The 15,061-nt window shown below is 36.2% G+C and overlaps 1 protein-coding gene across 1 annotated transcript in view; it reads left to right on the top strand.

Annotated features, from left to right (window-relative positions):
- The first annotated feature begins 1,038 nt into the window (after positions 1-1,038).
- The window catches only part of LOC128311647 (uncharacterized), a 32,454-nt gene continuing 18,431 nt past the window's right edge, over positions 1,039-15,061 (top strand). The window contains 1 exon segment of the mRNA XM_053202543.1: positions 1,039-1,277. Coding sequence (XP_053058518.1) covers positions 1,039-1,277 — 239 coding nt within the window.

Raw genomic sequence — 15,061 nt, 5'->3', positions numbered from 1 at the left:
AAGATTGAGTAAGAGAAAATATCAAGAGAACAAACACAAAGTAATTGATATTTATATAAATTATAATTTTTCTTTAACTACTAATTATGCAAAGCAGAATTGTGAAAGGGAAATGCCTGATTGTCCAATTTAGAGAAATCTGAATTTATATGCTGACATGGTATGCCCATGGGCCTATTACTGAACCCTCTTTGACCCTCCATTTTTATATAAAATAATAGTTTCTATAGGCTTAGGACTGTTGTGAAGATTAAACGAGATGGGGTATCTTGAGCTACCTAGCATGTGTTAAGGTCTATATTAGGTTATTCCATCTTTATTAGTCATTCTTATGTTACAGAGCATGCTGGTGAAAAATCAGTGTGAACAAGCCTGAAAGCTCTTGGTGCATTTGTATGAATCTCAATTATGACTGGGGCCATTGTCATTCCTGGCACCTGAACTGAGGATGAATTTCTTTGATGCCCCTTGCAGACCATGGATTCAAGCACCCAGCTTCCCACTCTTGCTTCACACTCACTCTGTGAGCTCCAGGCAGCTCTGTACTGAATAGACCTAGAAACTCAGAGAGATTTCCTAAAATAATCCCACAATTATACTTTATTCATGGAAATTCCTGGGAAATGAATCTGGACACTGCCTCTCTACTACAGCCTTCCAGGTGTCCCTATGACCGTGCTGCTTTGGAAGGGGTGTTGTGCTCAGACCAGTCATTGATGAGGGCCCTGGAATTCTCTTCCAGGTTAGATTTGCTGAGACCCAGAGCTGGTGCCAGAGCAGATGGGAAAACTATCTGGTGGTGAATGCTAACGTCTCTAGCTTCTGTGGTATCATTATTTAATTACAGTCTGAGGGAGGAGAATGTGTTATATGTATGTAATAAATGTGTTGCATGATTTGTTCCAATATTTATAGATGGAAATATAATGAGGAATGTTGATGTATGTGATATAGTTTGGTGCTTCTGTGTAATGACTGGATTTGAAACTCATGGCTCAGAGCTGACTTTGGGAAATGAACCCTAGGGAATAATTGAGGATGGAGGAGAGCAGCCTTGTCCCTCTGATGCCAGGTTTTCAGATTCTGGGAAGGCTGAGAGACAGAGAGAAAGCTCTGAGGGATGGGATGGATCTGCATCAGAAGGAATCTGACCCCATTATTTCTGGATTAACCTTTACCTTCTGCCTCATCCTGAAGGATGAATACCACAGGATTATGTCTCCAAAGCTCCAAAGGCCAATACTGGCAGTTTCTGTGGACACAGAGGCAGAACTCCTGTGAGAGCCACTGGCCAGTATCACTATGAACAGTTAACCCTGAAGAGACAAGATATGTGCCGATGGGCTGACGCAAATGAAAGTGTGGGGGGAAGATGAAGATCAGGAAGGGACTGGAGAGAGAGTCCATGGGCAAACCTGATATCCAGCCAACTGGCTGGCATTCGTTGTGTATAACTTGGCTAGGTGCAGTGTGGAGTGCGCTAAAGAAAAGGAAATGGAGGGAAAGTCTCTGCACTTGGGGAAAATAAGACCTATGCTGTAAAATCAATGGATTTGAGATTTAAGCAGAGGGTGAGTGTGAGTTTCAGAGTCCAGCAAACATGTGTTCTAAGTGCTTGGACCCTTGGCTGACTGACTGACTGACTCAGAGAGGGCAGCTGGGAGTAAGATGTATTAAAGGACATATCTAAGATGAGAATCACAGTATCCCATAGCATTACTCTTGGTAGCGACCTTATGAACCACCAATTCTCTGAAGCTAAAATACTCTTTAAAAGCATATTTTCAATATAAAACACAGATGTATTCATTCATACAGATGGCTTTTATTTTATCACCTGGCTCTATGAATGTGTGTGTGTGTGTGTGTGTGCATGCACCTGTACGCAGCGATGTATATGCACCTGTGTGAAAGGAAGGGTACAATATGTTTCTTACCCTTCTTACTGCTTCCAAGTTTTGGCAACTTAACAGAGGTGGTGCTTGATCTGTCACAGAACCTGAGACTGTAGGATGGATATAGTGGTGATACCTTTAATTAGAACCCAGGAGACCTGAATTCTCATTATACTTTTGCTCAATCATCTGTGTGGTCTTGAAAAAACTCATTGACTCAAGCCTCAGTTTTCTTTTGTTTGGCATGAAGCGTTTGGGATAGTAGCTGTACCATGATTATGAAGTCTCTTCAAATTTTAACATATTATGGTTAAAACATGCCATTTACAACATTGAGATTATAAACTGTTTTGATAGAAGCTAAAGTTTCAAGTTTAAAGCATAATTTAGATAAATAAAATATTCAGGGAAATATATGCTAGGTTCACATTTGGAGATGGTCACAGTTTGTAGGCTGGTAGATGAATCAGAAAGTCATCTCTGAGAACCAAGAAGATGCAAAACATGCAGAAGAAAAAGCTCAGAGGGCAAGTAGGTATAGAGAAAGGAGAGGCGGGTCTGCTCCACAGAGCACAAGCAAATTATCACCTGATCTCTTCTGGAGCTGCCAGGTATTTGTTTTCCTGTAGCTATCTGGACTGGAATATTCAAAGGAGAGGAGTGTTGTCGTATCCCTTTTTTCTCTTCCACCAGCATGTGCACATGCTCACATGCACATATACACACACAACAGGGTGTATGTATCATGAGCTGACATTAATGAGAAGGAACAATGGAAAGGACATGAGTGTTTATATGGATCTAGGTCTCCTTGCCATCTTCCTGAAGATCTGCAGGACTCTGAGAGATGGGAGAAGCTACATTTTATACTTTGAGGCTTAGCAGGCACCAGAGGAACTGACATTGGACTTGTTTAAATGAGAAATTAAAAATCATTATTGCTTAGGAAGGAAAAGCCTGAAGCATAAACACATCAAAGATTCTGCAGCTGTGCACCCTGCTCCCTGCTAATGATGGATTCACCCTGAGTTAAATCCCTTGGCAACTGTTCATGTGCAAGTACATGAACCACCTCCTCTGATTGTGGATGACATTTTCACAGAGAATATTCAGTCTTGAATCAGGTAGTATTAGGCCTTCAAGTTTGGTCTTTGCATGTCCTTACAAACTTTTTAAATTATTTTGTCAATTTCTAAAACAATACTCCTGGGACTTTGGAATTGCACTTAATCTGTAGATAAATTTGAGGAGAATTGGTAATAATATTAAGTCATGACCCTTATACAGGTATATTTCCTCCCTTATGTAGGTCTTTTTCTCTTTTCAAAGCCTTGTAGTTTACAAAAGATGCCTGATTTATTGTTAAATATTTCACATTTTTGTCTTATTCTACTAAATAGTATTTTTAAATTCTTAAGCTCCAAAATATCCTTTATTAGTATTACAAAATATAATTCATCTGTTGTCAAAGATATATATTTTTAAGTGGATTTTATTTTTTAGAACAGTTTTAGATTTACAAAAAATGTTGAGAAGAGAGTACAGAGAGTTCCCATATATCAGCACCCAATTTCCCTCACTGTAAATATCTTATATCAGTATGGTACATTTGTCACAATTAACGGACCTACAAAGATCCATTATTAATGACTATAGTCCATAGTTTATTCACATGCCCTTAGTTCCCCCCCCCCACCTTATCTTATTCCTCTTCCAGGATCCCATCCAGAAAACCACATCACATTTTAGCAGCATGTCTTCTTGGTCTCTTCCTGGCTCTGAGTAGTACTGGTTGCTTTGTAGAATGTCTTTCAAGTGAAATGTCTCTGATGTTTTTCTCCTGATTAGACTGGGTTTCTAGTTTTGTTTTTTTGTTTTTTTGGGGGGGGCTGGAGGATAGATGATCACAGAAGGAAAGTGCCATCCTCATCACACCATATCAAAGATCCATCCTATCAACATGATATGACACTGTTATTATTCACCTTGATCACCTGACTAGGACAGAGTTTGTCAGGTTTCTTCATTGTAAAGTTACTCTTTATTCCTCCCCTTCCCATAATGAACTTTTTAGAAGGAAGTCACTATGTGCAGACCACACTTAAGGACTGGGGAGTTATGCTATCCTTGCTTGAGGGCAGAGTATCTACATAAATTTTTTGGAATTCTTCTGCATGGGGATTGTCTCATCTTACCAGTGTATTTGTTTATGCAACCATTTATTTATATTGTGTGCATTCATGGATATATATTTTATGCTTAACTTTGGCCATTAGGTATACTTTCAGTTGGCTCCCACGTCTCATTGACATCCTCTCATCAATGTGGGTTTGTTGTTCTTGTTAGCACTTTCTTACGTTCTGGCACTATAGCGTGCTCAATGATTCTCTAGTCTCTTTCTTGTCTAATCTTAGAATCAACCATTTCTCCAGGAATCCCTGGGTCCTTTTATTGGAGAATGATATTAGAAAGCATAATATGAGTGATATGTATAATTGATTTTTGTACAAGGATTTTGTATCCTGCAAACTTGCTAAATACATTCATCATTTCTACTATGTGGTTTTCTTTTGTTTTTTGACTTTCTTTCTTTTTTAACTTAAGTAAGCACATAATCTGTGGAGAAAAATATTTTCAGTTATTTCTGTTCAATCTGGATATCTGTTATTTAATTTTCTTATTAAACTGTTTAAAGGTTCTAAACCAATGTTCAAAATAAGGACCATATGTCTTTTTCTTGTTAGTAATTTTGAGGGAAGTATTGAATCTTCGCTGCTAAGTATGACATTAACTATAGTAGGTTTTTCATTGATATTTTTTTACCAGGTTGATAGCTGAGAGTTTTCATTATAAATGGATGTTGGATTTTATCAACTTTTTTTTTCTGCATCAGTTGAGATAATCACATAGTTTCTCTATTTTAGACTGTTAATATGATGAATTACACTGACTGATTTTTCTAAAATATTATGACACTAATTACCTCTAAGCTAAAGTCTGTTCTCCACAACACTGCCTTCACTTGAGATACCAGTCAAACTTTGGGGTCCCTAGGCCACCTGCACTCTGACTAATTGGCTACAAACCCAGAAGGCCCCCACAACCTTCCTCAAGTTCAGTAATTCATGAGAATGGCACATAAAACTCAGGAAAACACTGTATTATGAGTATTAATTTACTATAAAGCATATAGATCAGGGGCAGCCAAATAAAGAGACACAGAGTGAGCTATAGAAGAGTCCTGAATGCAGAGCTTCCATATTCTCTCCCTCTGAAATCAGGCCATCAAGTCCTATCTTCAATTTATTTTGGATTTAATGTTGTATTTTAATTTCTTCCAGCCAAAGTATATTTTTGAATTTCAGTGTTGATTTCTTCTTTGATTTGAGTGCTTGTTTATAAGTGTGTTATTTATTTTCCAGATAATTGGAACTTTTTAAGAGATATTTCTATTATTGATCTCTAATATAATTCCATTGTGGGCAGAGAACATATTTTATGTATTAGTTTGATTCTTTTAAATTGATTCACATTTTTTGGGCCCAATAACATGGTCTAATCTTGGAAAATATTCTGTGCACAGTTGAAAAGAAATGATTACTGTGCTTTCTTGGGCATAATATTCAATAAATGCCAATTAGGTCAAGTTGGTTGACAGTATTTTTCAAATCTCCTCTATCTACATTGATTCTCTCTATATTTGTCCCATGAATTATTGAGAAATGGTTATTAAAAACGATTAAACTTGTGGATTTTTAAATTTCTCCTTGCAATTCTAAGAGTTTTTCCTTGAATATTTTATTGTATTTTATATGTTTGATATTTGTAATAACTGTGTTATTAGGTCTAACTCTTATTCATTTGATATTTTAAAACTGTGTTTAGAATTGTTATGTGCTCCTGATGAACTTATCATTATTGTGGACACATTTCCTCCCAATATTCTTTGTTCTGAAATGTACCTTGTCTCATATTGATATAGTCACTACAGCCTTCTTTTGACAAGTTCTCGAACGGTATGTTTTTTAGCACTTTTGCTTTTAATTTATCTGTGTCTTGATTTCTATTTCCCTGACAAGGAGTGACATTGAGCATCTTTTCATGTGCCTCTTAGCCATATATCACCTCACACCAGTCAGAGTGGCTAAAATGAACAAATCAGGAGACTATAGGTGCTGGAGAGGATGTGGAGAAACAGGAACCCTCTTGCACTGTTGGTGGGAATGCAAACTGGTGCAGCCGCTCTGGAAAACAATGTGGAGGCTCCTCAAAAAATTAAAAGTAGATCTACCCTATAACCCAGCAATAGCACTGCTAGGAATTTTCCCAAGGGATACAGGGGTGCTGATGCATAGGGACATTTGTACCCCAATGTTTATAGGAGCACTTTCAACAATTGCCAAATTATGGAAAGAGCCTAAATGTCCATCAATTGATGGATGGATAAAGAAGTCGTGGTTTATATATACAATGGAATACTATGTGGCAGTGAGAAAGAAAGAAATATGGTCTTTTTTAGCAACATGGATGGAACTGGAGAGTGTTATGCTAAGCGAAATAAGTCACAGAGAGAAAGACAGATATCATATGTTTTCGCTTTTATGTGGATCCTGAAAAACTTAACAGAAGACCATGGGGTGGGGGAAGAGAAAAAATGTTAGAGAGAGAGGGAGGCAAACCATAAGAGACTCTTAAAAACTGAGAATAAACTGTGGGTTGATGGGGGGGTGAGAGGGAAGGGAGGGTGGGTGATGGATATTGAAGAGGGCAACTGTTGGGATGAGCACTGGGCATTGTATGGAAACCAGTTTGACAATAAATTTCATATTTTTTAAAAAAGTTAAAAAATTATCTGTGTCTTTATTTTTAAAATGGGTTTCTGCTAGGCAGCATACTAGTGGGTTTTGATATTTTTATCCAATTTAGCAATCTCTGCCAGGGCTTTTAATTCCTTTATTTCTATATTAAATTTTTTATTTATTTGTTTAGATTTATTTATTTAGATGCCAGCAAGTATCATTTTTTATTTTGCCACTATTTAATTTCTTTATACATTTATTTATTTTTGAGAGAGAGAGAGAGAGAGAGAGAACGCACAAGTGGGGGAGGGGCAGAGAGAAAAGGAGACACAGAATCCAAAGCAGGCTCCAGACTCTGACCTGTCAGCACAGAGCCCGATGCAGGGCTTGGATGCACAAACTGTGAGATCATGTCCTGAGCCGAAGTTGGATGCTTAACCGACTGAGGCACCCAGGCTCAATATTTTGCCAATATTTAATCTTTCTTATAATGCAAGTCAGTAATTCAACTGAATGATTACTACTACTGTTGCTACTACTATTATTATTATTAGATATTTTAATGTTCATTTATTTATTTTGAGGGAGAGAGAGAGAGAGAGAGAGACCTCATTCAGGGGCGAAGCAGGTGGAGGGGAAGAGAGAGAGAAACCCAAGCAGCCGCTGCACTGTCAGCACAGAGCCTGACTTGGTTTGATCTCATGAACCCAGGAGATCATGACCTGAGGTAAAATCAAGAGTTGGATGCTTAACCAACTGAGCCACGCAGGCACCCCCTCTATTATTAGATTTGTTTAACACATTGTTTTGCCTTTTTCTCAGAAAGTTATTTTCACTGGATATAGTATTCAAAGTTGACAAACTTGACATTTCAGTACTTTTAAGATGTTGACCCACGTTTCCTCACAAGCTTTATGTCTGACCAGAAATCTGTCGTCATTCTATATTTGCTCCATTGCATATAAACTGTCTTTTTTCTTTAGCTGCTTTTGATACTTTCTCTTCGTCACCGGTTTTGAGCAATATGACGATGTTGCACCTTGGTGCATTTTAGTCTTGTTGTTGTTCTTGGGTTTTATTGAATTTGGATGTGTGACTTTATAGTTTTCATCAAATTTGAAAACAAATTTTCATCATTTATTCAAATATTGTTTTTGTTCCCCTCTTACCTCTCATATCTGTAAAGGACTTAAACTACACATACAATAGAATAGTTGAAGTTGTCTCAAACCTCATGATATTCTGTTCCATATGAATACAATATTATATACAATTTAAATATATATGAATTCTCTTTTTTCTCTTTGCAATTTTTATGTACACCAATCTTTACTTCTGTGATACCTATTTGCTATTATTCATAATCCAGTATGTTTTGCATTTTATACAATTTTTTATTTTTACAAGTTTGATTTGAGTCTTTTTATCTTTTATGTCTCTATTTACATTTTTTAAAAATATAGAATACAGATGCAATAGTTGTTTCAGTGGTCATGTTTACTAATTCTAACACCTATTGCACTTTTTGGTTGATTTCAATGGATTTTTCTCATCTTGGATCATATATTCCTGCTTCTTTGTATACCAGGTAACTTTTTACTTGATGCCATTGTTAATTTTACCTTGTTAGGTGCTGGATTATTTTTACATTCCTGTATATATTATTGGGCTTTGTTCTGGGATGCTGTTATGTTACTTGGAATCAGTCTGGTCCTTTGTGTCCTACTTTTAACTTTTCTTAGTCTGGACTGAAGCTCTGTTCAGTGTAGAGATAATTATTTTCTACTACTGAGACAAGACCTTCCTGTACACTATAGCAAATGTCTGGTGAAAACAGGTACTATTCCTATTCTGTGTGAGTGCTGGGCACTGTTACCTCTAATCCTTTTGGGTAGTTATGTTCCTGACCTTGGTTGACATTGTTACAGCCATACCCTGATTCATGCTCAATTACCCAGATTTGCTTGTTAATACTACAATGTGTAGTAAAGGTACTCTCCCGGGAGGAATTTTACTTGTTTTTCCAAAGTCAAATGCAAACAGATTAATTCTTCCCCTTTTGGGAAACTCTGTGCCTTGATTCATTTTCCTCTGTAATACAGGTACTTAGAACTAGTGGAGTGTGTGAATGGAATTTATTTTTCCTCCTGTAGGTGACTGGAAAGGAGGACAGTAGCCTTAGACCTTAATACCATCTTTGGTACTTGATCTGGCTAGGGTATGTGACATGTGCCTCTGTATTCCAAGCTAATCCCAGGCAGGGATTCCTCTTCCCAGGAGGATAAGCATCTCCCGGGACTTATTAATACTAGATTCCAGTAGTCTCTTTAATAGATCTTCTTCTCTATTAAAACAATAAGATATTCCTTAAATAGAGTTTACTTCTTAATTTCTAACCTATAATCTTGTATTTCTCTTATTTGACCTAAAAGACAGGGTAGGAGTTTCAGTAACATGTTAATAAATGTTTAAAAAAAGAGGTAGAGGTTACATTCTTGCCTTTTTCCCAGTCATAGGTTTTCACAGATAAGTAGGATATCAGATACAGGGGTTTGTTGTTGTTGTTTGTTTGTTTGTTTGTTTGTTTTTTATTTCCTTGTTCTACCCTTTATCAATTTTAGAAAATCTCTTCTATACATAGTTATCTAAGAATTTTATCATGAATAGATGTAGAAATTTGTGAAATTCTTTTATTTTTTTTTCCATTGGGATAGCTGTTTTTTCTTTTACTTGGTTAATGTGGTGAATTATATTGATTGATTAATGAATGTTAAACCACATTGACATTGCTTAGATAAATCCAAATTTTACATAATTAATTACATTTCTTTGTATATTTATGCATGTGTGTCTACTGTATTTAATTCACTAATATTGTGTTAGACTTTCATGTTAATTTCATGAAGGATATCTTTCTATATTTTTCTTGTTTATAATAACTTTATTTGGTTGTAATATTATTGTAATGCTGGCTTCATATAATGAGTTGGGGAAATGTTCCCTTCCTTTATTTTAAGAAAGAATTTGAATAGTATTGGTATTATTTTGTACTCCCATATTGATGAAATTAATCAATGAAGCTATCTGTATAATTTCCCCTCTGATAGTACTAACATCTGTTTCATATCTCAGTCTCTAAATATAACTTTGATTCTTTTCTTTTCTTTTTCTTTCTTTTTTTTTTTGAGAGAGAGAGAGAGCATGTGCACATGAGTAGGGGAGGGGCAGAGGGAGAGAAAGACGGAGAGGGAGAGAGAGAATCCCAAGCAGACTCCCTGCTGTCATCACAGAGACGTACTGGGGCTCTATACAACGAACCATGAGATCATGACCTGAGCCGAAATCAAGAGTCAGAGGCTTAACTAACTAAGCCACCCCAGTGCCCATAATTTGATTCTTAAAAAATGTATTTTTGCTTGTTGTTCCATCTTCCCTGTGGTGTTCTTGTGGAAGCTATGCATCTTGTATAGCACAGTAGATACTTAAAATTAAATAAATAAATAAATAAATAAATAGTTCTATACATAAAAGTTGGCACACCATTTTGCCTACTAGGCAAATGTTTGAGTAAATCTAATTTTGAATTTTTTTAAATGTTTTTATTTATTTTTGAGACAGAGAGAGACAGAGCATGAACGGGGGAGGGTCAGAGAGAGGGAGACACAGAAGTGAAAACAGGCTCCAGGCTCTGAGCTGTCAGCACAGAGCCCGACGCGGGGCTCAAACTCACGGACCGCGAGATCATGACCTAAGCCGAAGTCGGCCGCTTAACCGACAGCCACCCAGGCGCCCCGAGTAAATCTAATTTTGTAATGAAATGGATTTGAAGTTTGTTGTTTCTATGGTTACCCTCAGAACATAACAATATTAAATTCTTCTAGAGATATCTAGAGTTTAAGGTAAGGGTTAGATTGGATATTTTTTCCTAGTGACTGCTGCATCCATATCCATAAATATTCCCTTTGCATCAGTCACAGAGAGGATCTGTCTCTTGGAATTCACCATGATTCTTACCTTGATGGAGTCTGGGGAATTCTATTGATCTAAGTCATATCTCAGCCATAGGTAGGTACTATGTCCCTAGATCTTGGGAGGGTATCCTTGGATGTGAGGTGATCCTACCTCTTACCTGATGTAGTTCTGATCCTGGCACATATTTCTCCCAACTTCCAAGGTTGATGTTATTTCTTTTTCTGTTCCTTTCTTCTAGCTGCAATGAGGTTTCACCAGTGTCCTAAGACTGACAGCGTTTTTTCACTTCCCCTTATACATTTTTCCAGATGTAGTCAGATATAATAAACATATTACATTCTGTAAGTTTAAAGTGTACAAAGTATTGATTTGATAAACTTACATATAGCAAAAAGACAGTAGGGTTAGTTAACACTTCCCTCACTTCATGTATTCATTATTTGTGTGAGTGTGTGTGTGTGTGTGTATGATAAGAATATTTAAGATGTACTCTGTTAGCAACTTTCAATTATATAATACAGTATTATTAACTATAATATCTATATCCTATATATAGGCTTTGGACATGGGACTGAAGAGATCTCTTCAATACCCTGATTTCATTTCCTTCATATATATACCCAGAACAGGATAGCTGAACCTTATGGTAGTTTTATTTTTAATTTTTTTAGATACTTCAGAAGTGCTTTCCATAATGGCTGTACCAACTTTATATTCCTATAGTGCCCAAGGCTTTTCTTTTCTCTACATCCTTGCCAACTACTTGTCTCTTGTCTTTTGGATGATAGCTATTCAAACAGGTGTCAGGTGATGTCTCTTTGTGGTTAAGATTTGCATCTCTCTGATAATTAGTGATGTTAAGTATCTTCTCAGGTACCTGCTGGCCCTTTGTGTACCTTATTTGGAAAATTGCTATTCAGCTCCTCCCCATTAATTAATCATATATATTGATTATTATTTTTATATTGATTATATATATAATATAACATATATTATTATATGTATTAATAATCAAATATATGATTATTTCCTTATATATTGGGGATATTAACCCCTTATCAGGTTAATGTTTTGCAAATATTTAATACTTCTCACATGAATAACAGGAGGAAAGCTAGAAAGTTCATAAATATGTAGAAATTACACAATACTACTGAACAACCAACAGCTGAAGAAAAACTCAAAAGAGAAACTTAATATATATATTATATAATATATAATATATATTATATATAATATATATTATATATAATATATAATAACATATATATTATATATATTATATATATTTAAACAAAACAAAACAAAAACCCAACACACTATTTTTCCCTTTTAGTATTTTAAATATCCACGTTCATTATCTTTGTGCTTTCATTGTTTCTACTGGCAGTCTGCAAACATTTTAATATTTTCTCCCTTTATAAAATGAGGTGGGTTTTGTGCCCTGATTTTTCTAAGATTTTCTTTTTATTATTTTTCTCCAGCAAATTGCCTGAAATGTAATCAAGTGTGGTTTCCAATAGATTTTGTATCCTTCAGTTTTGTCAGGTTTCCTGTTGTTGTCCCATATGTGATTGCCCTGAAAATTCCAGTAGCCTCAGTCTCCCTGGACTCCAATTGCTTCTTCTTCCTTCTATGAGACAGTTGTACTCTGCTGGGTTTCCCACACCTTGTGCCACAGGTAGGAAGGGAGTTCAGAGAAAATATCTCCTCTCAGGCATCATAGCTCTGTACCTTGTGTTCTCTAACATGGGAAAAACTGTTATTTCACACATATTGTTCAATTTTCCCACTGTGGAGACAGGAGGTCAAGTTTGGTACCATTTAACTCTCTTAGGGCCAGAAGTGAGGCTTCTTTAGTCAGTATTGTTTAAGGGTTCATCTGTTAACTGCACATTATACATTTACAAGTCTTTCCTCTCTGGTAACTATAAGCTTTCAATGTGTAAATAAAGCAAATCAAATATAACATTTAAAAGACTGATTTTTAATTAAGTTAAAGTGCAACAGTTGTCATACTCTTGATTTTTCTTTGTGTATTATTTGGCTTGTATCTGGTAACTTTGAGCTGTTCAGACATCCCATTAAATGATCTGCTCTCACTTTCATACCACATGCTCAGTCCTCACTTGGGCCCATTTTTGCTCAGTGGGACTCTCCAGTGGAGAAGCTTTTCTTTCCTCAGCTTAGTGGGAATATGAATCCCCACCCAAAACCATGCCACATAAAATGACCTCGGCTTATGTTGACCCTTTGTTCTCACTGACCTCAATTCCTTCAGGAGAAGCTTCAGTCTGAGTCCTGTCATTTTTTAATTGGCCCTCGAGATCAGCATGAATGAAAGGTGGCAAGGAAAGTAGATGGCTTATACTTTATAGGTTATAATAATCATTTATTGAGGGTCTGCCATGAGCAGACACAGGGCTAGTGTTGATATACACTGGTATATTAGACCAGTGACGTCTCTGGCCCTGTGGAAGACAGAATCTAAAATCTAGTTCACATAAACAAAACCTACTTTAATATCACTTGTCAATAAAAATGTCCTTTGCTTGGATTAATAAATTTCATTTTCCCTGTTTAGAAATGTCCTTGTGAATTAGACCAGCAATTGACATAATCCTTAAAATCATTCAAAATATTGTGGTAATGTATGCTCAAATAGGCCCTTAACAGTGACCAAAGACATCACTAATTCTTAGAGCACATCCCTGGTGTATCCCTGGAAACAAAGAGATAAATAAGACCATTAGATTACAGAGCATCAGGGGCACCTGGGTGGCTCAGTAGGTTAAGTTTTTGACTCTTGGCTTCAGCTCAGGTCATGATCTTACAGTCCTGAGATCAAGGCCGGCGTCAGACTCCACGCTGAGTGTGAGGCCTGCTTGGGGTTCTCTGTCTCTCCCTCTTTGTGCTCCTCCCTTGTTCACATTATCTCTCTTTTTCTGTATCTCTCTGAAAATAAATAAATGAACATTAAAAAAATAGATTACAGAACATCAGAGGAATAGAGACTCTAATGTACCAAAGAATCCTGAGAACTTTCCAAGGAATACCCTATCCTTCAAGAATCATCGTATCCATCATGCTTCTGCTTTGTGTTACCATCTCTGTAGGGCACTTATACAGTAAAGCCATCCTGGCTTAGTAGCTAATCTTCCACTTCCCAGAAAACCATTTGACTTTTCCCCATTGTTACCAGTTACATGTCACAATTTTAGTATATCCGGTATTCTGTGAAGCCAATATAATTTCAATTTTCAATGGCAAGGAAGTTTTTATATTTACCACTATGGGTTTAAAGTGATAAAAATCCAATCATCTTGGGACAAAAATCTTACTTTTTGTCTTTTGAGTAGTTTAGCAGAAATGTAGAATGTACAACCATCAAGCAGAGAGAAATAGAAACAACTCAATCTTATTTTTGAGAAAAATGTATATCTTCCTGCTCTTTCTTTGATCCTGAAATCCAAACGCTTTTTTAAGATGCTGCACAGAAAGATAAAGCAAGAAACTAACAAGTTTGTGGAGAAATGTGTTGTTTTCATGGAAGAATAACTATGTGTTTTTATAGTTTTTATCTATATTTTTACAATCACCCCCCACCCCGGTGGCTAATATATCTTCCCTTCTCTTAATGTTTTCCTGCAGCTTTTCTCTTTCCTCTGCTCACTGAGTAGAACTGAACTGGCTTATGTCTGTATGTTGGAAGTCTGTAGCATTGGTCATTTCAGTATAACATTCTTCAGTATTACCTTTTCATTACCAGACCTCTTCTTCTCATTTTGCTAAAGAGGGCATGCTTCAGTCATTGATGGAATTAATTGTCTTCCTACCTCCCTTCCTTCCTATCTTTATGTCATAACTTAGTTAGAAACTGAATAGTGTAATGCATTTGTCATTTTTAATCTATCCTTGTTTATTCTAGTGTGAAATTGTTTTCTACGTAGAATTCAAACAAGACTTCCTCCTTTCACTGGACAATTTGCAATATTTGTGAAGAAGATGCTAATTTTGATGACCTGTTAGTAGAGTTGTCATTAGAGTTTTGTCAAACATCAATTCGTATATTGTCTTCTGTCATTCATACAAGCCCATGCTCCATTATTCATTCTTAATGGATGCTTTTCTTGTGTGGATGATCAGTGAACCTAACAACTTCTCTGAGATTAAACACGTGACTTTTAAGATATAGAATAAGGAGAAAATGCAAGGTCTTACAATATAAATAATTCCAGACTCTCATTATGTCTCCAGGCAGTCTATTCATCTCATTTTTCATAGAAAAAAAAAAAAAAAGGTCAGAATGTCTTAAAGGTAAGTTGAGGACTGGAGCATTTCAAGAGCTCTTGGGTCATGTGTAATTCCATAGAACCTCCATGATAACTGTCCAAC

The sequence above is a fragment of the Acinonyx jubatus genome, chromosome D1 (genome assembly GCF_027475565.1).
Source record: "Acinonyx jubatus isolate Ajub_Pintada_27869175 chromosome D1, VMU_Ajub_asm_v1.0, whole genome shotgun sequence".
Taxonomy (NCBI): Eukaryota; Metazoa; Chordata; class Mammalia; order Carnivora; family Felidae; genus Acinonyx; species Acinonyx jubatus.
The sequence above is the reverse complement of the archived record's forward strand: the minus strand, read 5'-3'. Positions and strand labels throughout refer to the sequence as shown.